Raw genomic sequence first — 27484 nt, 5'->3', positions numbered from 1 at the left:
CCAATTTCATTTAAATCTGTACATCATGGTTATCAAATTTTATTTTACCTAAGAATCCAGATGAAACTGCAGATCAAGCTGTCTCTGTGTTGAAGGATGTCCTGGTTTTGTTTGCTTGCTTCAAGTTACAGCCACAGTTGGAATTACTAGTGTCTGCTAGTGCTAAGGTCTTCAACATTACACTGATACTGGGTTGTTTTTACAGTGTTTTTTTTTTAAACAATCTAAACTTTTGTTTGATTATAAACAGAAACAATGCACTAGTATAGGCCACTTTATGTATGCAACTTGCACTGTAAGATCTGGAGAGACCTGATGTGTTGTTTGTTGTTAGGGATGCTTTGTAACTATTCTAAATAGACAAAATTTGCCATATAATATCTTAGAGTTCTTATTCTGCAGATTTTTCAAATTTATACCATGGGACTTGGTGTCAGCAAAACTACATACTAAAACCATTTACAAAAATAGCAAAAAGAACTGTAGACAGAAACCATCTCATCATATGCACACAGGTACTAAGTATTCCAAGCTTAAGTTTCCCAAGAAATTAAGGTCAGCTGTAAAGTTTTGGTCACATGGTTACTTCAATCCAAATGCATTATCCAAACAACTGTAGTTTATTTTATTATGCTTTGCTATCATCTTCTTTTGATGGGATGATGTCATTTGCAACCTTGATTTCTATGGTTTCTGGATTTAAAGCTTCTTTCCCATTTTCCTCCTTCAGTGGCAGCTTCCTATCAGAAGAAAAGAGGAATCATAGTAACACATAAATAACACATCATCTGTAATTTAAGACTACAACATGAGTATTTATAAAGTTCAAAGTGTTTCTGAAAACATAGTTAATTGAATATAAAGTACAATGCTTCTATTATGAGCACTGAGGCTATTTACTTTTACATATATTCATATTAACTCTTTACATTTCTTTAAAGCCAGAAAAAGCTAAATGGCACATGATGAGAATGTTGCACCTGACCAAAAAGCATACAGAGGTATATGTTTCCTAGGTCACTGTGAAAAACGGTCAAGTCTTCTGCTGAATCTAAAGTATTATTTTATTTAATATCTGCTTCTATATGTAAATTTGCAAAAGAATCATGGGTTGTTATGCCAAGACACAGAATCATAGAATCATAGAATGGTGGGGGTTGGAAGGGAACTCCAGAGATCATTGAGTCCAACCTCCCTGCCAAAGCAGGATCACTTAGGGCAGGCCACACAGCAATGCAACCAGATGCATCTTTAAAGTCTCTAGAGAAGGAGACTCCACAATCTGAGAAACCTGTTCCAGTGGTTCATCACCCTTTACAGTACAGAAGTTTGTCCTCATGTTCAGGTGGAACTTCCTGTGTTCCATCTTCTATCCATTGCCCCTTGTCCTACCACAGGACACCATTAAAAAGAGACTATTACCTTCTTCTTGGCATCCATGCTTCAGATATTTGTTAACATTAATAAGATCCCCTCTCAGTCCTCTCTTATCCACACTAAATGACCCCAGGTCTCAGCCTTTCCTCGTAAGACACATGTTCCAGTATACCCCTTTTGAACTGGAGTGCCCAGAACTGGACACAATACTCCAGATGTGGTCTCACTAGGACAGAGTAGAGGGTAAGAACCTCCCTCGACTTGCCCTAGTTAAAGCAAAGAACTCCTTACAGCACAAGGAGGTAATGGAAATTATTTTATTATTTAGAAACTTACATAATTTAGTTTTGCTATATCACACAATCTAGCTGTGATAATAACTTACAACTCTTTTAAGAATAACTTAGTGAAAACTCTGAAGTTTTATAATCCTTAATTCCAATGGCAAAAGAGTACTCACCCTTACTTTACGGGGAAAACAAATGACATATTTTATTCAAAAAGGTCTTGAAAATCATGTATTCGCTAGTGCCAGTAGTTAGCTGTCAAAAATATAGCTGTTAAAAATACATATGGTTTACTCACACGTTCCTATAATAATGTTTCCTGTGCTTAATATCTGTTAATTGTAATTTCAGTTTGGGTTCACTTTCTGTTTTTTAACTAGGGAATAGTATGTATATGCCTTTTTTTATTCATAATAACTACTAAATATTTCAGTTAACTTCCACTGTGATTGCTTTGATATCCCAAAGAGCAATATACTGATCAAAACCTGTCTGAGGAATCCTTTGAGGATGTCTTATAATAACAGCGTTAACTAGCAACAAATAAAACAAAGCAATATTTAAATTCTCAGTCATAGGAAATCAAGGCTGCCTGAAATGAACTATGAAAGATTATATTTATCTAGAGGGTTAAACAATGAGTGCAATCTATATTTATGAGAAATCAAAGAGAAGACTAACTTGTTCTATTACAGTAAAATATGTGGGATACGTATCAGCTGTCTGTATTTGAGTGCAGAGGGAGGTATCCACTAATTGTCTGTTTCACATGGCACACACAAAGGAAACAGATTTCAGCCTACAAAATAATTCCTGAAATAATGAAACCAACAATAATAAATAATTCCAGAAATAGTAAAATCAACACAAATCTATTTTTTTGAAAGAGAGTAAAACACTGGAGCAGAGGAAGCGCAGCTCATGAGATGTGTTTTAGGTAGGCAGGCACCTGTGTTAAAGGACTGTTAATGCAAAGCACTTAAACTAGTATTGATAAAAAGATCTAATTCAATCTAGGTTTATATAAAGCAGAGTAACTTGTCAAAAGATAGTGCTGAAAGAAATATTCAGTCAAAATGAAAATGGGGTAACTGACAATATACTGTCTGGAAATTTAAATAATCTGGTTTTGGAGGAGTGGAATTAAGAGCAATGCTTAAATTGCATTTACAGGATCACACGGATCATGGAATGTTAGGGTTTGGAAGAGACCTTCGAAGATCATCAAGTCCAACCCTGCTGCCAGAGCAGGACCATAGAATCCAGCACAGGTCACATAGGAACACATCCAGGTGGGTCTTGAAAGTCTCCAGAGAAGACTTTAAAATTCTGAGTGTAATTTGATATTATTCAAAACGATTCAAATAATTTTAACTGAAGACTTGTTTTGTACGCCTTTAAGAGAGCCATAATTAGTCAGAATGTATCCCACCTTGTATGAAAATTGCTTCCCTGGAATGTCTTTGAAATTTTTCCTTCCTGCAAGTTAAGCTTTTCCCTTCAAGACCCCTGCTGATCATCCTTGCCCTGCCCAGTGTGTGCCTTTCTGGCTGAGAGCACCTGTTGTTGATGATGGGTTTTTGTGGGTTTTCCTACTGAGAGACTTACTTGTAGCTTCTTACACCCTCCTTTTGTTTACTAGCATCTCACCTGTACTTTATTTTGCTTCTGTTTTTCATTGGTTATGACCTGCATCTGTGTAGAAGGTCTTTCCATGTTCCCCTAGTGTGAGGTCCCCTTCAGTTTTCCTGATTGCACAATGATTTAGTTATTTTTCTTGCCACTAGTGACTGATTCTTTCCCCCCATCTAAGACAATAAAACATTTTTTATTTTATCTTTCTCCTATTTCACTGCTATTGGTTGTTCTACCAACAGGGACAAGCAAAAAGAACTGAACTTAGTATTTTCTGGTATCATGTCCCTTGCTAGATGCATATCATTTGTATTTGCAAGATCAGATGCTACAAATAGTCTTGAAACATGAAAACTGGGGGCCTGGTGCCATTCCACTAAGATATCCAAGGTTTCCTGGACTTGTACAATATTTACAACTGCATTCCCCTTACTTCCCAGGTAGCTATGAGTTCTCTACAGTGCTCCTCATTATAAATGCTAATATGAAGAGCAAACATATCACTAGTCATTCAACAAATTCCATAATTATTTAATTAACACAAGTTTGAAGTCTTCAGGTACAGGCTCTTTAGGGAAGTATGTAGCTTGAAATGCAGTTACTTAACACACTCCCCCTCCTCCCCCATTTACTACAAATGCCAATGCCAACCGATAACACAGGCTTTTCCTTATTAAAGATTTGTCTTCTGAAGTTCTAGATAATGGCAAGGAAGGCAATTTTGTTGTATTGTCACAAAGAGAAAAAGACTCTTTTATAAGAACATCTACTCCTTTCAAAAAACAAATGTGATTTCATCAAATAATCAACAAGATAGTTTCTATATTTACTACAGAAGTGTCTTCATAGCCCTGACAGCTTTAAAATCTCATGAAGATGATGTTCACAACACATGAAAAGCTTTGGGGTCAAACCAAAGAAACTTCAATCTTTAACAATTTAAAATCAATCAGCTTTTGAGCCTCAGAAATGAAACTCTTGAGGAATCAGTTCATGTTCTTCAACATCACTATGTAAACTTTCAAATATACAGAACAGTAATTGCATCACCTTTGCTAGGTATTAGTTTCCCTTCAAACTAAATTTTTAGAAACAAAAAAGGCCTATCAGAAGCTCTCATTGTAATAGTAATCTTAGTGAAGTACCAACTTGGTTGTGCTCTGTCAGAAATGTTACTTTATACTCCACACAGGTTTTGAAAACTGCTTTTTTATATATAAACACCAGCCATTCCATGTAGTATAATCTGGTTTAGGGTCTGCAGCACTAAACAGAGAAGAGGACCAGACTGCCAGCATCTGGGATCCCTAAGCCTAAGACTGGTTCCCATGACTGTGGTAAATGGTGCATTATGCCCAGAATTATGCCCAAACTATTGCCAAAACATTTCCCTACGTATTTAGCTCAAACTCCACTTCCTCTTCCTTCAGGAATGGCTACTCAGCTAGAACTGAGAAAAGAAAGGGCAAGGTGTCAACAAGCCTGAGTAAACAACCCAACCTGCCTTGTTGGAGTAAACAAGAGTACATGCACACCTTATGGGATGCTTGTGCTGTGCTTGCACTTCTTCCAAGTATGGGCATATTCTGACCATATGCTTTGCCATTGGCTGATGATGTGTTTACCAAGTGTTTGACTGTTGGCTAAATCCAAGCCTTGAGCAAATGATAAATATTACCCAAATTGTAAACAACTTGCTCTTTTACTCTTTTGCTTTTTTGCTCTTTTGCTCTTTGCATACTCTTGCATGTGTTCTGCCTTTGTCTGTAGTCCGGAGAGAAGCCTTGCTACTCAGGAAGTGTTGTCATGTCTCGGTTTACCCGGAAACAGTGCAGCAAAAGCACTACATGCCCAGAATTATGCCCCAAATACTGCAAAATTTGTCACAACATGTTTGGACACATCCCCCCTTCCACCCTCCTTTCCAGAGTGGGTAGTCAGCCTAGAGCTGAGGGGGACAAAGGCCCAGGCACGGGGGACAAAGGCCCGGACGGCATAAATAACCCCAACCTGTCTTCTAAGGGGTAAACAACTACATGCACCCATCACATGGGATGCTCGTGCTCCTGCCACATAAGGGCATAATTCTAGCTTCACAGGTTCTGTAGCCTAAAGCTGTGTGTTGACAGGAGTGCCCATTGCCCAAATCCAGCCTCAAGAAACTTACAAGTATTACCCCAACTTGTAAACAAATCACTCTCTCTCTTTGCCCTCTCTCCTTGCACTCTCTGTTACTGAGATCCAGCCCTAAGCTCCAAGCTACTGCTAGCAAGTCTTCTCATTCTACATGCATGCAAACTAGCAGCCTCTGCAATACGAACAGAAGCCAGCTCCAAGAGTCCGCAAAGGAGGGTCCTTTAATGGAAGTCCCAGCATTGCATTGGCCAGCCCCACCAGTTGGAAGAAGAGCCCACTGTGTCTTAAAGAGGACTGGACCCCCAGGGTAAGCCTTTAGCCCAGAGCGGGAGGACCCCATCAGTCCAAATATCTGCTACAGACATAAGCAGCAGACAATGAGCCACGGAGCCTCTGTGCTGGTTTGGAAAGCAGGAACAGCACCTGGATGCACCCTGCCTGACCCCGCCATTCACGGGAGAGAAAGGGAGCCACCACTCACACCTGCTCCGCAGCTCTGTGAAGCCCAGGGCAATTCAAAGCAGGGACTTCCTGCAAGAAAGAGAGTCTTGCCAGTTCACTTTGAGCCAGGGGACAGCCACACCGAGGGACCACCTGCTAAGGGGACTTGCTGACTGGCAAAAGTCTCGCCCCTCCTGCAGAGCGCAAGGAAAAGGTTGCCCCCACTGTCGCCATCCGGAGGGAAGCCTCCCCCACCGTGGGCCCACCAGCAGCTTTTAGCCACAGCCTCAGCCCTGGGAGCCCCTCCCTGGAATGGACCAGCCCCAGAGCCGGCTCCAGCGCAGCTGCGCAGGCAGCAGTTCTCTAGCATTGCCTAGCAACTAGGTTCACTACAAACAAAAGACACAGTGTATCTTTTCACATGTGCAGCATCCACTAACATTCAGTTTAAAGCTGGAGCCTTGTTCAAGCCTATGTTCGAATTGCCTCTGACATATTGTAACTCTTCTCTGTATATAGTTACAGTTAGCCGCAAATGGCTTGTCCAGTAATCATCCGGTGGACAAGCAGTGGAATTGCAACTTTGTTCCTTTAATCAAAATTAATTTTGTATTCTAATTGGGTTCACATTGTAGATACTAAACCAGTTATGGGATGTGTCTCACAATCATGCACTAGAATCTGTATATAAAATAGTGATTAATCATTTATTAATAATTTTTAGTAATTAATTTTCATATTTCGAATTCCATAAATCATAGTTAACAACCTCTCCATCACAAACAGCAAAGAGTCCTTTGCATAAGCTGCACTGAAACTACAGCCACCTTAGCATCGTATCTGCAGTCCCACCGTTAGGAAGAAGCTGCCTAACCACACAGAACCCCCTTCGCAAAGTCAAGCCCCAGGGAGAAATTGCCTGAATCCCTTTTAGCAGTTCTAAGCATGTCTGCTGCAAGCATAAAAGCTGCAGACCTGCAAGCCAAAACTGCCCTTCATGCGCTGCTCGCAAAAGCCAGAACTGTGCCCAGCTGTTCCTGTGTTGGCTGCTAAGTTGTGAGAGAAGAAGCCACCATCCACCTCTCCAAGCACCATCCATGCCCTGCTGGGACCACCTGGGAGTGTCCCAGACAGCTTCATAGGCTTTCATGCCATGGGAAGCCTGCTGCACTCTGCAATGAGACATCATGTCTGGTGCAAACAGGGAAACTGCTCCCCCACAGTGTCCTGCAGCCACCAGCACCAAGGAAAGCACCTGAGAGTCTGTTTCAGGTGAACCAGCCTCCAGCGCATCCCCGCAGAGCCCATGCTGCACCATAGCGGGAGAAAGTTGCCTTCACTGCATCTGGAAGTGACCACCCTTGGATCCAGCGACAGCCCTGACAAGTCCCTGAAGCCTCAGCAGCAATCAGCTTAGCAACCAGCTAAGCAACAAGCGCTCACCAGTGAAACAAACTTCTTCAGTGTTCACATTTAATGCCAGTTTTGGTTCTATTTAAAGACCCCGTGCTTTAGCCCACATGGTATTGTAACCTGTGGATTATTAAGCATCATCCCGGTATGCCTGGAGTTATAATTTGTGAGTAAAAATTGGTTTAAGTCTCTTTGAAAGGTTCCCTTAAAATTGTATGTGCCTGACACCTAGCCTCACCACTGTATTCAGCTGCCAGGTGTCTTGTCGAGGTCCCCTGGTGGACAAATGGCAGACTGCGTCCTAGTTCTCTTATTTCTGTTTCATATTTTTCAAATTTGGTTCAAAATTTTTAAACTGTACCAATTTGTGGGATTATACCCACGACCGTACACTAGAATCTGCATCTATCTATCTATCTATCTATCTATCTATCTATCTATCTATCTATCTATCTATCTATCTATCTATCCACACACACACGCACTGTTAAAAAGTTATTAGTTTTTTATTAATAAGTAATAATGTTGTTATTATTATTATATTACTAATATTTCATAATTCATAACTCATTATTGTAACCATGACAATTACTCAGAAGGCAGCTGGAGCTTGAAAGCCCATATGAGAACCGCTGCAATTTCTGTGCTGTGAGCATCTTGCAGGGATGGGAAGACAGCATGCGGGAGCTAAGCAAAGTGGCTGCACTTCAGCACTATCTATCAAATTACACCACATGGATAGAAATACTGAGCTAAGATCTCAGTTATGTGAATGAAAGCAGGCAGAGACTACCCAGTGAAGAGCTGGGCTTCTGGCACATGGGATCATTCTGCCTCATATACAGGGTGTATGTGTGACTCAGTTTAAGGCCATTTTCAGAGAGTCAGGAGATTCTTCCTGCAGGGTGATTAATAACTGGTGAGTAGGTGGTAAAGATCAGCTACAGCTGACTAAAAAAGTCCTTGCACTGATGCTTAGCCACCACCGCAGGGGGGTTGAGGTGACTGCAGATGTCATGGTTGAGAGAAAGCGATGGGACTGTGACCTGCTTTTGCCAGTTTTGGTTCCCCATGGGGTTTGGAGGTAGCCACTAGTGGCAGGGGAGTATCAGGGCCAGCCTGGGCACCAAACAGTGTAGGCAGAGTCCTGCTCTCACCATCCAGCTTCTAAATGCAGCAGCATAGTGAGAGTCTGTAGAGTCATAGAATTGTTTTTACTGGGAAACACCTCTAAGATCACCAAGTCCAATCATCAACCCAACACCACCATGTCCATGTCCCATCAGGGCAAGGGCTGGGTACAAGCTCCTGATGAGGGTGGAGCTGGTGTGGGGTTCATGTTCCCTGGTTAGGGGGGCCACTGGGATGGGGATGGCAGGCAGGCAGTGCTGCCTCTACCACCCTGCCATGGAGTGAGGTCTGTTTTCACCAAGAGCACAAGAAGAACTCCTCAGGAGTCAGAACAGCAGAGAGGGCCAGATTTTTTTTCTGGATACTCACCAACCTTCAAACAGGTTGTAGAGTAAAAATATGCTACAGGGCTGCTGCTGCCATGGGGTTGTCACCCAGGGGCTGGGTAACACCCACATATGGTTGTACTATGGGTCACAGAAAAACAAGCAAAATGTCTAGTGATAACCTCAGCTATTGTGAAGCACTATGTTTTAGATCAATTATTGTTAAAAAACCCAAAACAAAACAAAACACCGTGTCACAGCACAATACTCTGATGATGCTGTGTATCTCCCACCCAGAGTGTGGGAAGGCCAGTCTGTCCTCATAATCAGGAGGAGCTTGTGTGAAACTCCATGGAATGTCAGACTACTTACTCGGGTTCTGTGAGTGGAGTTGTCTCATTTGGCTCATTTACTGGACTCCCATCTTCATGATTGGTAATTCTTTCATCCTCTGTTCTCATTTCCACTATTGGCTCTTTTGATCCATCTTTCCTAAAAATTATTAAAATATTCTTAGTCTCATATCATCATAATAACCACAAAATTGCACATGACTAATTACCAAGTTCCCTTCTCTTGAAATTCAGCAAATAAAATGCAGAACTAATTATCAGTGACTAACACCACTGAGACACCAGTTCCTTGAAGTCTTCAAAGCATCCTGTATCCGTGGTTACTTATCTAACTCTGAAAACATCATGGATTAACATCTCAAAAGAGCATTTTGTTTATGACTAAATAATAAGATGATGGCAGTAAGATGATGGCCTCTTTATGGGAATAGATGTAAACTTTTCTACAGGATTTGATGCCTAGTCGTGCTTGAATTTTTGTTTTAGTGCAAAGAGGTTTCATGTCAAAATGCATGCCGCAGAAGTGCAATTTAATTTTATGAGATTGTGACTATCTCAGTTGACAGAAGAGGGGAGAGCCCTTATGCTGTAAGAATCTAGATCCCTCTGCTCACACTGGCAGAATGAAGTCTTTGTTTCTGCATCATATTTCCATTTTCGAAACAAATGCTAGTCTTGCATGTAAATAAATGAACAACCTTTGTGCTAATGGGACAATGATTCAAAGGAAGATGGAGCAGTGAGTTTTGTTGATAATCATAGAGGGACAGAATGGTTTGGGTTGGAAGGGACCTTTAAAAGTCATCTAGTCCAACCCTCCTTCAATAAGCAGGGAAATTGTCAACTAAAATAGGTTGCTCAGAGCACCATCCAACCTGGCCCTGAATGTTTCCAGAGCATCTACCATCTCTCTGGGCAATCCATTCCAGTGTTTCATCATTCTCATTACAAAAGATTTCTTCCTTTAATGTAGCCTGAATCTACTCTCTTCTTTCACTTTAAAAACATTACTCTTTGTCCTATTCAACAGGCCCTCATCTTTCTTATAATCTCCCTTTAAGCATTCAAACACCACAATGAAGTCTCCCTGGAGCCTTCCTTTCTCCAAGACGAACAACCCCTAATGTCATAGCTGTTCTTCCTAGGAAAGGTGTCAGAGCCCTCTGATAATTTGTGTGGCCCTCCTCTATGTCCTTCCTGCACTGGGGACTTCAGAGTATACTGCTCCAGGTGAGGTCTCACTAGAGAAGAGTATGGGGGAAGAATAATCTCCCTTTACCTACTGACAATGCTTCTTTTGATGTAGTTCAGGATACTGTTGGCTGTGAGAGCACATTGCTGGCTCATATCCAGCTTTCATCCACCGGTATTCCCAAGTTCTTCTCTTCATTAATAATATGGTCATCATATCACAGAATCACAGAATCATAGAATGGCTTGAGTTGGATAAGACCTTAAAGATCTCCTGGTTCCAACCCCCTGCCATGGGAAGGAACACGTCCTACTAGCCCAGGTTGCTCGAAGCCTCACCCAGCCTAGCCTTAAACACTCCAATATGGAAATAGCTGTTCACTGCTGTAGCAGTATTAACAATATTAGTACTAAATAACTTGCCTATAATTTTACTCTCAAAAGGTAGATCAAATGATATTCAATATACATTTGATGTTTCAATTTGACATTTCCCTCTGAATATTTCAACTCTATTTCTGTTACAGGTCAGGAATCATACCCTGGAACTTCATCAGCTGCATTCTGAAAACACAGGGGAACACAGTTACAGATGAACAGTCAGTTTTATATTTAATGGACTGTTTTCTGGATTTGTGATGTTCTAGAGAGCAGTCAGACTGCTATGTGCCATAGCAAAGACCTAGTTAAACCCTTATATAATTAATATTGCAGATTTTCGTAATTTTCCTAAGAAGTAAATTGTTGAATAGGTTGTTACAACTACAACAATCCATCTATTCAGGAAGTACCTGGAAAATGCTACTGTCCTCTGGTAGGTATCCTCAAGGGAAATCTTTGTAGGTTAAGAAAAGCGTATCACAGATAACAGTGTAGTCAAGAAGCTGACTGGGGAAAAATTAACAGGTCAAAGTCTAAAATATTCTGTTGCTGTATTGTTTTAAATGCATGTGCTATTCACCTCTGCAAATTAAACTGTACTTTAAGATACACAAATGTATACAATGCTCATTTTTGTAGATGATGAGCATAATCATAGAATGAATCATACAAAGCAGAGGCTGAGAGAATTTGGGGTTGTTCACCCTGGAGACGAGAAGGTTCTGGGAAGACCTTATAGCAGCCTTCCAGTACTTGAAGGGGTCCTTCAAGAAAGCTGGGGAGGGACTGTTTACAAGAGCATGTAGCAATAGGATGAGAGGCAACTAGAAAAAGGTAGATTTAGATTGGACTATAGCAAGAAGTTCTTTACTATGAGGGTGGTGCAACACTGGTGCAGGTTGCCCGTAACGTAACATCACATCTGTCATGGCTACTTCATACCTATGGAAAGATTATGTACCATAGTAGGACTTGTGGAGGGAGCTCAAAGTTCTACCTGGTTTGTCTGTACATCTGCAGTCTTAAAGATGAACATACCTTGCTGCATGACCCAAAGTCTAATATGATGTTACTCATTAATGGAATTCACATAGGATTGAGGAATTGGTCTGTACAGAAAGCACAAACTGTGTAAGAATTAAGAATTCCACAGAAGGGAAAATGATCTGTATGAAATACATTATGTCATTTCTGTTCCCATTTGCTGTGTGTATGTTATATGCATTTTATCATCTACATTTATTATGCATGGAACACAATTAATGACTATATATATCCTACAATCAAAATATAACAAAGAACTGTACCATAAACACACTCCAAAATCCAAAATGTGAACTGACATTTAAAACAGGGAAATGACAGTGTCTTTTAGGGAGTGGCACTTGGCATCAAATAAATTCAAATTGTGACCACTCAAGCTAGTTTTGAAATTTTAGCCTGACAGTTTATTTATGCAGAGAACAAGCTAAAATAAGAGCAGTCCCAAATATTTTAAGATCTGATTGACTGAAGATCACCCCAATAAGGAAGGAAATATAATTAAATAAGATAGTTGTTCTTGCAAATCAAGCGTCATGGAGGAACTAATATTAAGTGACCAGCTTTATACTTTTCTGGGACAGCATGGAATGGCATTTAGGTATGAGATGTTTTTATCAAGATATAAACTGCTGTCAAGTGACACTTGCAACTTTAGCTCCCTAAGGTCTTCCTATTCAGGAGGGCCTGTACATCAATTCAGACTTCGTCATGTCTTGAATGGGAAATTAAAGCATAAAGTGAAGTGCTGTGCTTAATAGGAAATGACAGCTGAGTCAGAGCCAGAAGCTTCACATCTTGATTATATTGACCTGGACATGCTGGCTTCACACAACAGAAAATATGCTATTATTCCTTCTCTTACTGTAAGCAGTGGAGAATTAGGAAACGGCTCTTTTACAACATAACTTTTTTTCAGAAACATTATTTGATGTATGTTTTGTGTCTTCTTATGATTGGTTTTGTTCTGTGGAGCTGTTCCCAAAAGAACCCACTGAAGATGTATAATCAAGCTACCTGAGAAAGATGTAGTCTGAATCCCAATAGCCAGAATTAAACCCCAAAAAAGACACATCTCTACTAGAGACAACAAAGCAACCCAATACTCCTATGAATAATGAGAACTACAAAATCTGATCTGCATTACAGGCATCTAGTGAAGGATGGGATCTGGGAAGCTGCAGGAGAATTACCTGTAAGGCCTGACTATTGGGAGAGCTAGAGCACATAAATTTGGCCAACAAAAGTTATTTAAATCACACAAAGACAGCATTCTCACAAATCAAGAATCAAGAAGGTTGGAAGAGACCTCAAAGATCATCGAGTCCAACCTGTCACCCTAAACCTCATGACTATCTAAACCATGGCACCAAGTGCCACATCCAATCCCCTCTTGAACACCTCCAGGGATGGTGACTCCACCACCTCACTGGGGAGCACATTCCAATGGCCAACCACTCTCTCTGTGAAGAACCTTCTCCTCACCTCCAGCCTAAACCTCCCCTGGCACAGCTTGAGACTGTGTCCTCTTGTTCTGGTGCTGGTTGCCTGGGAGAAGAGACCAAACCCCTCCTGGCTACAACCTCCCTTCAGGTAGTTGTAGACAGCAATGAGGTCTCCCCTGAGCCTTCTCTTCTCCAGGCTAAACAGTCCCAGCTCCCTCAGCCTCTCCTCATAGGGCTTGTGCTCAAGGCCTCTCACCAGCCTCGTTGCCCTTCTCTGGACATGCTCCAGCAATTCATCTTTCCTAAACTGAGGGGCCCAGAACTGGACACAGTACTCAAGGTGTGGCCTAACCAGTGCTGTGTACAGGGGTACAATGACCTCCCTGCTCCTGCTGGCCACACTATGCCTGATGCAGGCCAGGATGCCATTGGCTCTCTTGGCCACCTGGGCACACTGCTGGCTCATGTTCAGGTGGCTGTCGACCAGTACCCCCAGGTCCCTTTCCACCTGGCTGCTCTCCAGCCACTCTGACCCCAGCCTGTAGCTCTGCATGGGGTTGTTGTGGCCAAAGTGCAGCACCCGGCACTTGGACTTGTTGAATGCCATCATGTTGGACTCTGCCCATCTGTCCAGCCTGTCAAGGTCCCTCTGCAGAGCCCTTCTACCTTCTAACAGATCAACACCTGCTCCCAGCTTGGTGTCATCTGCAAATTTACTGATGATTGACTCAATCCCCTCATCCAGATCATCAATAAAGATATTGAACAGGATGAGGCCCAGCACTGATCCCTGGGGGACACCACTAGTGACAGGCTGCCAGCTAGATGTGGAATATTATGGTGTACACATCAGAAGTCTATCAGATGAACATAATGATGAAATGAAGCATTTTTTTTTTTAGTAAAGAAATGGAACTGCTTTAAACGAGGGCCCAGAAGTAACTCTCTCCAGCTAACGTTTTGAAAACTCCATAAATGGTGAATCTTTAAAGTCCAATTACTTCATGCAATCAGTATATGAACTATTTTGCCAGAGATCTCACTTTCCACTCTTATCATTTAAGGGCATGTATTTGCACATAAATGATCAGTTCATTTGCACTTATCTGATGTAGTAGCCATTACACAATGGTATTTTTGAGTATCAGGACTGTTTATTCCTCATTTATCTTTAGCAATCCTTGACTATTGCTATTAAGAGCAACCATGCTCACTAGCATCTCGCCCACATCCAGCTCAGTGCTCCTATTTTTGAAAATCAACAATATTTTTTATTCCTGACGTTTATATATATATACGCAAGAAACAAGATTTTCCATCAAGTGCTACATCTGAGAAAGAAACCTCTTTCATGATTTTTCTGTAACAGTAAGTCCTTCACTCCAAGGTTTACCCACACTGCCAGATGCATATGATGGATTTTTGGATATTAGCAGCAAAAAGATGTATTGAGATGAACCTCATGAAGTTCAACAAAGGAAAGTGCACAGTCTGGCACCTGGGAAGGAATAATGCCATGCACCACTGCTCCACGAAGAAGAACCTGCGAATGCTGGTGGACAACACATAAACCATGAATCGGCAATGTGCCCTTGTGGCCAAGAAGGCTAATGGTATTCTGGAGTGCATTAAGAAGAGTGTGGCCAGCAGGTTGAGGGAGGTTGTCCTCCCCCTCTACTCTGTGTGGTAAAGGCTGCATTAGGCCTAGAATTATGCCCAAAATATTCCCAAAACATGTCCCTACATGTTTTGCTCAAACCCCTCTTCCCCCTCCTTTCTGGAGTCAGCACTCAGCTCAGAGCCGAGAAAACAAACAGCCAGGTGCCCACAAGACAACCTGTCTTGTTGGGGTAAACAAGAGCACGCACCCACCATGTGGGATACTTGTGCTGTGCTTGTGCTTCTTCCAAGTATGGGCAAATTCTGGCTATATGCTCCGTATTAGGCTAATGGTTTTAACCAAGTTTGACCATTGGCTAAATCCAAGCCTTGAGCAAATTATAAATATTACCCAAATTGTAAACAACTCGCTCTTTCACTCTTTTTCTATTAAGCGCTTTTGCACTTTCACTTCTTTGCTCCTTCCTCTTGATCCTTGCACATGTTCTGCTCTTGTGCACTGGCTCTGCCTTTGTCTGCAGTCTGGAGAGAAGCACTGCTACCCAGGAAGTGCTGTTGTGCCTCAGTTTACGTGGGAGCCAGCAGAGTCCTCTGCATAAGCTGCATTGAAAGTATAGCCAGTTTAGTGTCATACTGCAGCCCCGCCAGTAGGAAGAAGCTGCCTAAATGCACCTGGAGGGACAGAGACCTGAAAAGCCAAGTCCCAGGGACAACTTGCCCGAATTCCTTTTGTCTGTTCTAACCATGTCTGCTGCAAGCACAGAGATACAGACCTGCAAGCCAAAGCCGGCCCATGTACCCACCACTCGCAAAGCTGCAACCACGTCCAGCCACTCCTGCTAAGTCACAGGAGAAGGAGCTGCCTGTCGCTCCACACCCAAAAGTCCAAGTGCCAGGGCGACACAGTTGCCCTGTAACCCTAGAAACGGGAAAAGCAGCCACTGGGGAATTGGCTACGCTTGCTCATTTCCGAGCTGAGCCAGGGGGAAAGGCACTCTCTGCCATAGAATCACAGTATCACAGTATGTCAGAGGTTGGAAGGGACCTCAAGAGATCATCAGGTCCAACCCCTATGATCTAGAAGTAGCTTGCCTGAGCCTCAGGTTCCTCAACAGAAACAGAGACTGCTAGAGAAAAAAAAAAAAAGACTCCTTTCTGAACCAGGTGACAGCAGGGGAGATGCTGTGGAGGTGCCTCCCTCTCTGTGTTGAAGGAAGGGCTGCCAGCCCAGATTTGAAGGGCTCTATTTCAGCTGTGAGGAGCTAGGTGAGATGAATCCCACCTTCAGTGCTCGAATTAGGAGCCACAGCTACTACTTTCCCCCACCAAGAGTAATGAAGACAAGATCTGGCAGCCCAGATCTTTCATCTCATAGAATCCCCCCACCTCATGCTCTCCAGCCACTGAAACAGGGGAACTGCTCTCCCACAGTGTCCTGCAAACTCCACAGTGCCGTCAGCACCAAGGGAATTGCCTGAGAGCCTGTTCCAGGTGAACCAGTCCAAGCCATACCCCTGCAGCAGCAGACGAAAGCTGTCTTCACTGCATCTGGAAGAGACCACCCCCAGAGCCAGCTACACCACCCACCAAGCCCCTCAAAGCCTCGCCAGCAACCAGTTTATCAACTAGCTTGGCAACCAGCTCAGCAAGTGAAACTGTATCTTTTCCAGTGTTTACATGTTTAACACCAATTTTGGGTCTGTTTAAAATCCCCGCACCTTAGCCTGCATGGTATTGTAAGGTGTGGATTATAAAGCAGTCCCTGGTAATGCCCAGAGTTGTAATTCGTGAGTAAAAAGTTGGTTTAAGTGTCTTTGAAAGGGTCCTTTAATTGTATGTGCCCTGACAGCTAGCCTCACCACTGTATCCAGCTGCCTGGTGCCTGCCAAGTCGCCCCCTGGTGGACTAATGGCAGATTGCACCCTAGTTCTCTTACTGAATAATTGTTTCGTATTTTTCGAATTTGGTTCAAAATTGTTAAACTGTATCAGTTTATAGAGAACATATCCACAACCTTACTCTAGAAACTGCATATTTCCTGTTGAAAAGTTATTTATATTTTAATAAATAATAATTGTGATATTAATATTTCGCATTTCATAATACATATTAATAAGCAAGAAACTCTGCCATGGTGTGGCCACACCTGGAGTATTGTCTCCAGTTCTGGGCTTCCCAGTTCAAGAGAGACAGGGAAATATTGGAGATAGTCCAATGGAGTGCCACAAAAATGATAAGGAGACTGGAGCATCACTCTTACAAGGAGAGGCTGAAAGACCTGAGGCTCTTCAGCCTGGAAAATAGAGGGGATCTTAGCAATGCATACAACTATCTAAACGTTGGACATCATAAGGATGGGGCTGGGCTCTTTTCAGTGGTGTCCAGTGATAAAGCAAAGGACACTGGGCACAAACTAGGACAGAGGAGGTTCCACTTGAACCTAAGGAAAAAAATTATTTACTTTGAGGGTGACAAGCACTGGAATAGTCTACCCAGAGAGGTTGTGGAGCCTCCTTCTCTGGATACTTTCAAAACCCACCTGGACATGTTCCTGTGCAACTTGATCTAGGTTTGCCTGTGTTAGCATGGGAATTGGACTATGTGATCTACAGAGGTCTCTTCCAACCCCTACTATTCTGTGATTTTATAATTTATAGAAATGGATTTACAATGATACGTTATGTGCTCCTCATGGACCATCTATGTGTCTATAACAATTACTGAATTACAATTTATTTCCTTTGTGTCAAGCTGGATAAAGAGGTCATCTTAAGGTGAGGTATGGTAACAGCCTTTTTGTGTCCATTTTTCTTTTGAGGCAACTTGACCACAAATAATTCTATACTTTTCAGAGGAAACATTTTCCAAGTAATATTAACAGTCTACGAATTTCCTTTGCCATACCACATAATAGCTAAGAAGTCAATGTAAACTGGGGATCCAATTTTTTTTTTTTAATGAAGTTCCTGAAATATGTGAATAATACTCACAAGTAAGCAGCCTTTCCTTCTTCCAGTTCTTTACTTTTTCCACTTGAGCCACTCTTTTTCCCACAAATCCTCCTGGTAATGCACATCAACAGTCCACATTGTCGCACAAAGAAGCAGCTAACATCAGTCACAACCAGGATTAACAAAAGAACTGCCACTCCCAGGCCAATGACAGCACCAAGTCCAAGACCATTAAAAAGGGTATCTTGAAGAAAAGAAAAAAATAAAATTTAAGAAAATTAATCCCTAAACCATCATTTTCTAAACCTTTAAAACTGTAAGCCAGGACAATAAAGGGTGTTCAGAAATGAGCCACTCAGAAATTAGTGGAAATAAACAGTCCTCAAGATTAAGCATGTATACAACCTGGTTATAAAAATCACAGAATACATCTTTTCTACATAGTATTTTCTCATTATAAAACTTCCAATATGGTCACAGAAAATAAATGGCATTATTTAAAAAAAAAACACATTTCAAGACTGAAAGTATCATTATGCAGCCTAAGAAAAACATTTTATATAGTCAACATAGTAATAGTTGATAAAAGTTGTCATTTTCCACATTTAAAATATAATTAATTAGCAGTGGTGCAAAGCAGAACTACTGAAATGTTAAAAAGTGTCAAAACAGTATTTATTCTTGTAAAGGTCATTTTAAAAAATTAAAGTAGAATGAGAAAGTCTTCAAAGAAGTTAATTCAAGATATCTCATCTGCAAACAGTTGCACACACCTGGTCTGAAATAAATTAGTATGAGGAAAACTATGTATATTATTAAATTGTCATAAGGTTAGAAACTCATTTTGTATGATCTTGTACCTTGAAAATAAATTCATACACTTTAAAATAAACATATTCCACACTTGATCTTGCTTGCTGTATTCATATTATGACAGTTGATTCCTAGTTAACACTACACAAAAATCTCAGATGAAATAATCTGTTGACATTTCCACAGCTAGTTACACAACAGAGTGCTTCAAATATTTTTTCAGAAGAACAACAATCGTGTGATTTTTCAGAACAACAACAAACAGTGCAATTTTTTCAAAACAACTATTATACTTGTGAATGCAGATGACCCTTATAAAGTTCAGGACTTGTACCTGATCCATAAATGAGGGGAAAAAAAACAAGGTCACCTTGGTAATGTTCATGCACCCAGATAATTCAAGAAGGTGTCAGAAATTGGCTGGTGGCAATTGCCTTTTGTGACACTATGCCCTGAGCACACTCCACGTGGGAGTGGAGCTGGGTTTTTGCACATTTGTGTTGCATATAAGCGTTGCTTAATGTTCCCATCCATTGGAGTGATGGATGAGTCAGCAGTGAAGTGCTACATTTCCATGTGCTGCTGTATCTATGCTTGTTGCCAAAGTAAGAGCAAGATTTTTCTAACATGAGATTACTTGAATATTGTTGCCAATGGACACCAAAACATAATATAATGTAACAGAACATAAGATTTTTAATACAGCTACTACTATAATCTTCCTCTTCTTTCTGTTCTCTCTGATACATTATGGACTCTTTTCAGACTAAGAGTATCATCTAAGACTATGTATTACTGCTTAACTATTTTTAAAGAAAATATCTATTTTACCACTTCAAATATAATTGGAAAATTACTTTCTTGAGGAATTCTAAATCAGTACATACTAACAGATATATATAATTTGCTAGTCTATGTGATAGAACTCTTAAGCAGAAAAGTTAAAACTCTTTTCAAAAGAAAGGGAACACTTGACTTCCCATGCAACTGATTTCATTATCTGTTGTATGGGTTGTTTTCGAATTGTTCTTCAGAATGTTACTATGTAATAAGACAGAATTCCATGTATATATTTGCATGAATGGATAGTCAGACAAACAGCCAGATATGATTTCAAAATTATATTCCTTTCTTCAGAAAGATTTTTAAAAGCACTATATAAATAACAAAATAATGAAACATCAATGAAATGAGGCATCATTTATGCATTGCCCCATCAGCAATGGTGGAAGTTGACATATCACATTAATGGATTTTCTTACTTTTCTTTTAACATCAATATTCCCAGTTAAATATTATATATTACTGATGCATCCTCCAGAAATTACTTCATCCGTCCATCCATTTGATGACTTCCTGTGCAAATGTCAGTCATTTTTGTTTACCTGTCTGAGTTCTCAGGAACATATAAATAGATACTTAATTCCAATTTATTGTAAAGCTTAAATGTTTCAACAGATACTATACCACTAAATTCTATAGAGTACAGTTCTAAAGACCTTATACAGAAAAATTATTGCTTCTATACCTTCTTTACCACCAAACAATGTGGAGGAGAAAAATATCTTTTTATCCATATGTGTCTTTTATCTACATATGTCGTTTAATCCATATGTGTAATGGGATCTAGAATTGTTTTGTTGCTGTTGCATTTTCAGTTGCGGGTTATGTTGGGGGGTCGTTTGTTGTTTTGTTTTTTTGGAGGCGGTTATTGGTTTGTTTTTTTGTTTATGCAGTCTGAAAAGGTCTTTACAATGGGCAGACACATTTTCACTTATGTAAACAGCATTTCTAATGTCACTGGAATATTGTGATATGGCAAACTTGCCACCCAAAATGATTCAGTGACAGAAAAGCATCCACAATCATTTCACTGTGAAGGAAATATTTATAACAGCAATATTGCTCCCCTATTCAATTATATTAATATTTATTAGCCATCATTTTGGGGATGACTTGTTTTTTTAAATTTTTAATTTTCTTGGTATTGGTGAGACATCTGAGACCCAAGTATTTGACTGGTACATATATTTCTATCTTTTTATGGTGATAACTTCCTTTTTGTTCAGCATTATCCATTCTTACTATTGCCTTACTTTCCCCAAGTTCTGTTTTTCCTACTTCCAATCCACTTGTTCATACATTTGAAAGTCTGATGACTGTGTCCTTATGATTGGCAATACTTTTTTGGCATTTCTCTCCTTTATCTCCCACACACCAAAGAGTGACAGAAACATGGCCTGTGGCAGGGTGAAAAGCATGACTGTCATTAGCCTTCTTGCTCGTCTTACATTCTAAAAGTATCTGTGCTATGGTTTATTTTTAATATTAATTAAAAAAACCCTTAAAATTAATTTTTAAGAAGTGAATCATTAGCTTAATTCTCTTATTTCTTAAATAAGAGAAAAAAACAGTCTTATTTCTTAAATAAGAGAAAAAAAAACCCAACAAAATCTTGTTTATTGTCTTCTTGAAGTGCCCTGTTGTATTGACTCTTAAAAAGGCTGTCCAACCATGACACTCACTATAAACATCTCGATTTATATCTGATCTGGAACTTTTTCACAGAATCAAAGGCTTACAAGATGTATATACACATTCAAAACCCCTAAAAAGACAGAAAACATAGGTCTGAAAAATTAGTATCTTATGATGAGCATCTAAACAACTATGATGCAGTAGCAAAATGTTAAAAAGCTGCATGAGATTCTTCTACCAACTAATACTATTATAGTGTAGGTGAGGACAATTGCTTGAACAAGCACTGCCAAGCTCAAGGTCTGGAGACAGGGATAGAAAAGAATATACATCCAAACCACAAGCATATAATGCAAAAAACCAGCAATGGCAAAGTATTGTAAATACTCAAACAACCATTTTTTTGGGTTTTAATCATTGCAATTACTTATTTGTTTCTAGATGTTTCAAAACACACCTCTTTTTTGTTTGTTTGTTTTCTGTTTGTTTTGGGGGGTTTTTTGTGGGTGTGTGGGGTTTTTTTTTTTTTTGTTTTTCTTTGCACTTTTGCTTACATTCTAATATGTACATAAGTAGAAATAATCTCTCAACTGATATAAGTGAAAAAGAGTCATTCCTCTTTAAAAATAACTGATATTTATATTTCACTGCCCTTTAATGCTTTGCATTTTCACGTATTGAAAATCAATATATTTAAACTGCAGAACTTGCACAACTCACTGCCTGTCAAAGCATCTTCCTTCTTATTTTTCCAATAGAGAATGTCAGAGTGGTTTAAAATGGAGCTGTTCTGTGCTCCAGTTCCTTTTCTGTGTAATCAGGATGCAAGGATTGTGTGATAGTCCAAATCTTGCAAGTTTCAGGTACCCAAAATAACCTGTGTTTTGGGTAGCATGCATGGTGTATGTGCCTAGCTCTTCTTTGAGAATGATGTGATGCTGGAATACTGTATTAATTAGAAGAGGAACAATTTCTTAACTTCGTACAAGAGCTTTTCATTACTTAAACACTCCTGTTTCTTACTGAGAGAAAAGTGATGGTGGGCAAAAAAGAGTGAACAGCCAATGATTCCCCCCACCACCACTATACAAGCAAGCTCCAATAATTTGTCTGCCACAGCCAGAGGTGCATGAACCATTTTTAACAATTTGAACTGATAAAACAGATTTTGAGCCAGGCAAGTGCACAGAAGCTACTTGTCTATCTTCAATAAATATAATGTATCAGTACAGATGCATCATTGATTAAAAAAAATATTATGATTCTATGCAACATTTACTGGGAAAATATATGATGCAGAAGAGACTACGACAATAAGTAATACTCTTTTCTATCCTGTTTCTTAATACAAGAAGATGCTAACAAGGCTATGATAGACATTAATTTTAATTCTTTTTCTCCCTCAGTGATTTTTCCTGTAACTTTCTGCTAGGACAGATACTGCTGAAGGGCAGTGTACAAGCACACAGGGATTTGTACTCTCTACTGTATGACTAATTTGTTCTGACAGATGCTTGACACACAGCTCTGAAAAAATAAGGGCACAGTATTATTATCCTGATATAACTAACTACAGAGAAAGTTTCCTCTAATTTTCTTGACTTTCTTCTACCCATAAATGACACAACTTCATTATCAACCATATGAGCCAAATGACAGCAGAGTTTCAATGGTTTCAGTGGGAGAAAGAGTAGCCACTAAAAAGAAAGAAGCAGTATAGACAATGAAACACAGGAGGGATGCACATTCACAGTCAATGGTGTGGTGACACCAAGATTATCAATTATAGTGATGCAAGCTACTGAAACGAGCATATCTAAACTGGTATCTATCAGAAGAACTATCATTTTCTGATATTTATGTAAGTGTGGGAGCTTTTCTTTATTACAGCAGAGATTCTCTTGCCAACAAGTTTTCCGAAATGAATTTTTTTCTCTAAATTTTACAAGAAAACCTCTTTTACTGGGATTATTTCTGGGCAAGAAGTTAAGTATGACTTGAGTTCTCATTTATTCTAATGGCCCTTTACAGCATTTTTATATGAAGACATAAATGAAACAGCTAAATAAGACAAATGTTATAATGCAAAGAGCAGCTCAAGTGTTCTGTCAACAATGTCTTGTCTGTGTCTGCTAAGGGACAAGAAGGGAAATGAAAGGCGGCTGTGTTAACTATAAAGAAAAGGATGCTGGGTTGTAAATATATTCTTTAGATTTGTGGTTTATTATTTTTTATGCAAAGTTTTAAAAATATTCTGACATCATGAAATGATCCCTAAGCAGTCTTCAGAAGCATTTATAATGTGCCCAAAGAGTTATCAGGCAGTAACAGCTCCTACTTTCACATATCTATTCAACTCATCACAGTAAAGGGTATTTGTTTACCGCTGCCTATTTCTATGGGAAGTCTCAGAGAAAAGCAGGCAGGGAGATTCCAGTCCTCCTATGCATTGAGAAGGGAGAGGTTGTGCAACAATGGAAGCTTTGTGGAGTTTGTGGCATCAGCTCTGGACCTAGGTTTTAGCAAGACTTGGGGAAATGAGTAAGTTCCCAGGTTCCAATTTTCTCCATTAAAACTGACAACAGATTTCCTGAGGATGTCTTGGAGGAATTTCTAAAAACTTATCCAGATTAATTAAGATTGATATGGATGCCAAAAAGATACTTACATGTGCCTTCAATACTGTTATTACATAAAAGAATAAATTATTATAATTACATTTATTTAGAAGAATTCAAAATCATACTATGCACATACCAGAGACCTGAAAGATTTTTGCATCTTTATACTAGGTGATAGATTTAACCAGAGTGTCAGAGAATTGGGAGACCTGAAAAAGAGTTGAACTATGTTGGGATTGTATTGAATTGATAAAATATTTCAGGTTTGACAGTACTTTCTTCAGGCTCTTTAAAATATACTTAAATGCAAACACATGAGCTACAAAATGAGAATTTTAATGAATGCTTCCAGTATATGGCACATGTTTTCACTTGAAATAATTACACTCCTAACAACTGCAAGTGTCAGCAGAGTTGTGCTTGGTATGAAAGTGTCACGTACCAATATAACTTCTACAAATATTAAAACATCTGCCTGTTGGGATACAAAAGTTTCAGTTTCATAGATTAAATCAGTATGGATCAACTGCACAGGCTCTTTATACAGACATTTTGCATATCTGCTCCATTTGTGGAGAGGCATGTCAGGCACCTAATATGAACCAAACTAAAAAATTGAGAAATTTTAATTTTAATGATTTTTTCATTGTTCTTTTTTTCATTTGGTTAGATTTGTGTTTGGTGGTTTGGTTGTGGTTTTGTTTTGTTTGTTTCGTTTGCTTGTTTTAATGTTCACTATTGGATAAAACATTCAGGTTTACTTGTGAAACAAAAATATTGATTGATACTACATTGAAAAATTCACATCAGTTACAAAATACATAATGCAGGTACTGTAAGCAAAACAATTTATCAGCAATAAAATACAGATAGAAATGCTTTAAGTTGGTTTTCTTTATTACGAAACCTTAGACAGAAATTGCATAAAATAAAATTAACTTTAAACAACAGATGAAAGACACATGAAGTTACATTTCTTGACACTGGAAAGATGCTGAGGGACATTACATTTACACTATGCACACATTTTTCAGGGAGAAAGCAGAGATGACAGCAAATACTACAGGCATGAAGGAAATCAGTGGAGTAAAATGGTACGAAAATATGAACGAGATGAAAAAAACCCCAAACTATTGTTTCACAAATCAAAATAAACTACTTGAAATACAGATTTTTTTTCCTGGCCTTTCAGATTATTTTTTGACAACAGAAACTTACAGAAATTGCACTGCTTGCAAAATTTTTCACAGAAGCAGTTTTTAGTACATTGTATTTTCAAATGTAATTCTGTTGGAAACAGTAAGATTAACTTGGCTCACATTACAGCTCACTTAACATGTATTATAATTAAAAACATGTGAAAATAAAATATTCACTAGAAACTGGCTCTACAAAAATGTTAAACATGTAAAATAACTATAAATATCATGCACTATAATAGGGTGGTAAGAATTACTACTGCAGTTTCTTAGTACTTTATAACATATACAAATGAACAGAAGTGGATATTCCTACCTCAGTTGCTTGATCTAGTTCTTGTAAACTATCCAAACTTAACAGAGAAACAGCTACTGTTTCTCTACACTTGATATTGGTATATTTTCAACTCTTGATATTTGACACTATTTGTTTTATTAGGCTGTTGTCATTGGTGTTACAAGAAATACAATTTTCCTTAACAGTTTCCATCACTTAACACATTATGCCTGATAAATGTGTAGCAAAGGAAAATCTGAAAATTCCTGGAGAAATGAGATGGGTGAACTACTATATGATAAGTTCAGATGAGCTCTGGATGTAGCAAGAATTTCTGCAATGTCATTATAGACCTCAGATGCTACATTTGTCTTGATATTGTTCAAATTATTTTCTAAAAGAGTTTTTTGTTTTCTTTTCTCCTAAAAAATGAGCAATTAGAAATCATCAACATACTGGACAATGGGTAGATGACTGAAGACTGTTAGCATAATAGAACACAAATGGTATATGAGTCTCCATTACATCTAAAAAATATTTTTTTTAATTGTCCTGTTAGGATTAATAGTTAACTTTACAAGGCTTAATTAACTTTACATGTGCATATATGTGAGTGCAGGTATTATGTGTTATGATAGATAACACATAATAAGGTTCAGCCATCTAACTGGGTATTTGTCATACAGTTACTTACATAATGAAACTACTATATCAGTTTACATTTATTTTTTCGTATGCACATCACAGTTTTTGCATCAATACTTGGCCTTACATTTCCTCTACAAATGGAGGAATGGAATGTTATTTTGTTACTTGATAACAGCATGTTTTGTACACCTCATAAAACCACAGAGTGATGTATTTTATTTTCCATGTACATGTGTTTTTTTCTGGGAAATATTTTTCATATTTAGCTAGATGGCAAGTTACATTGTAATAGCCCCATTGTAATAAATGATCACATTTGAAGTTGTATTATGTAAATATTTTGATTCATTAATAATTTGTAAATATTAGGACCTTGTCAAAACTCTGGAAACAAGAACAAGAAGTAAAATCTAATTATGAAAGAAGCTAGCTTTAGACTCAAAAGTTTATAAACCAAAACATTAAAAAAATACTGCTCTTTAGATATATACTGCTATATCAAAGAATAATCATTACCCTATTTAAGTTTCTGTGCCACTAATTTGGATTTAAGGCATAAATTCAGCATAGAATATTTCAGGGCTTCAGCTTACAGACAGTTGAATGTTAGCTTTTCAAAATGTGTGACGACATTGAAAAAAATTGCAATATTTTACACAGTGTCAATTGTACGACCTAAAATCCCTTTTACAATTACTGTATTTAAAGGAACAAATTTACTTATCTAACATCTAAGTATGAATGACAGCAGAATATTAAATTCAATTTGTGAAGACATATTATTTTTATACAGTTTAAACTACTTTAATTCTAAAGCTGTTCAGTCTATACCTACCAATTATAACTTAATTTGCAAATGTCTCTCTTCATTTTTTTCTCATTCTCATATGTAGGAAGACAAGACTTTAAAACCTTCTATATCTTCACACAGATTGCACAAAATATTGTAAAATAATTTTGCTCTCGTTGTTAAAGATATAATTATTAAATATTCTTAAAAAGAGATACAAACAAAACTGTGTTAGTTATTCATCTCAGGAGATACATGACAACCGAAGGACATTATTCTCTTCCTCTTTTTCTTTCTCATTACAGTGGTTTTGGGACACTGCCCAGAAATGTCTGGCTCTGCTGTCACAAAATCCCTTTACTGGTTTAACTGATTCTCTTTTGACTGGGATGGGAAAAGTAGGGTCAAAAGAAAAGAACTATATTCCAAGTATCTGATAATCTCAAAATGTTTAACACAGAAGAATATAAATCAGAGCAAACCTACAATTTCTCTCATTTAACAGGGAAACTTTAGGTAGCTTCAAACTGAAGCTACGATCAGTTGGAAAAAAAGATAAGTGATCTGAATTTGCCTCTTTAACCCACTGGCATTGTGACACTGAGGATTAAAAGCTAGCTTGTCATTTATAATGTATATTTAGCTTCTAAAAATTCTGAAGGCTTTCCATTTCATCTTTCACAATCGCAGAATCACAGAAACATGCAGGATGGAAAATCAGGATCACCAAGTCCAACTAATAACCATACTCTACAAGGTTCACCCCTAAACCATACCTTCAGGCACCACATCTAAACAACCTTTAAACATCCCCAGGGTTGGTGACTCAACCACTTCTCTGGGCAGCATATTCCAATGCCTGACCACTCTTTCTGTGAAAAATTCTTTCCTAATGTCCAGTCTAAACCTACCCCCTCATCACTTTAGGCC

General features: G+C 38.8%; 1 protein-coding gene across 1 annotated transcript in view; it reads right to left on the bottom strand.

The window, feature by feature from the left end:
- Window positions 1–628: 628 nt before the first annotated feature.
- NCAM2 (neural cell adhesion molecule 2) overlaps window positions 629–27484 on the bottom strand; it is a 277781-nt gene continuing 250925 nt past the window's right edge. The window contains exons 17-19 of the mRNA XM_054393199.1: window positions 17768–17972; window positions 9119–9238; window positions 629–740 (exon numbers count right to left, since the gene is read on the bottom strand). Of these exons, the coding sequence (XP_054249174.1) occupies window positions 629–740; window positions 9119–9238; window positions 17768–17972 (437 nt within the window). The remainder of the gene's footprint in view (window positions 741–9118; window positions 9239–17767; window positions 17973–27484) is intronic.

Source organism: Indicator indicator, chromosome 1, assembly GCF_027791375.1.
Source record: "Indicator indicator isolate 239-I01 chromosome 1, UM_Iind_1.1, whole genome shotgun sequence".
NCBI lineage: Eukaryota > Metazoa > Chordata > Aves > Piciformes > Indicatoridae > Indicator > Indicator indicator.
Note: the sequence above shows the minus strand (reverse complement) of the source record. Positions and strands in the feature narration are given on the sequence as shown.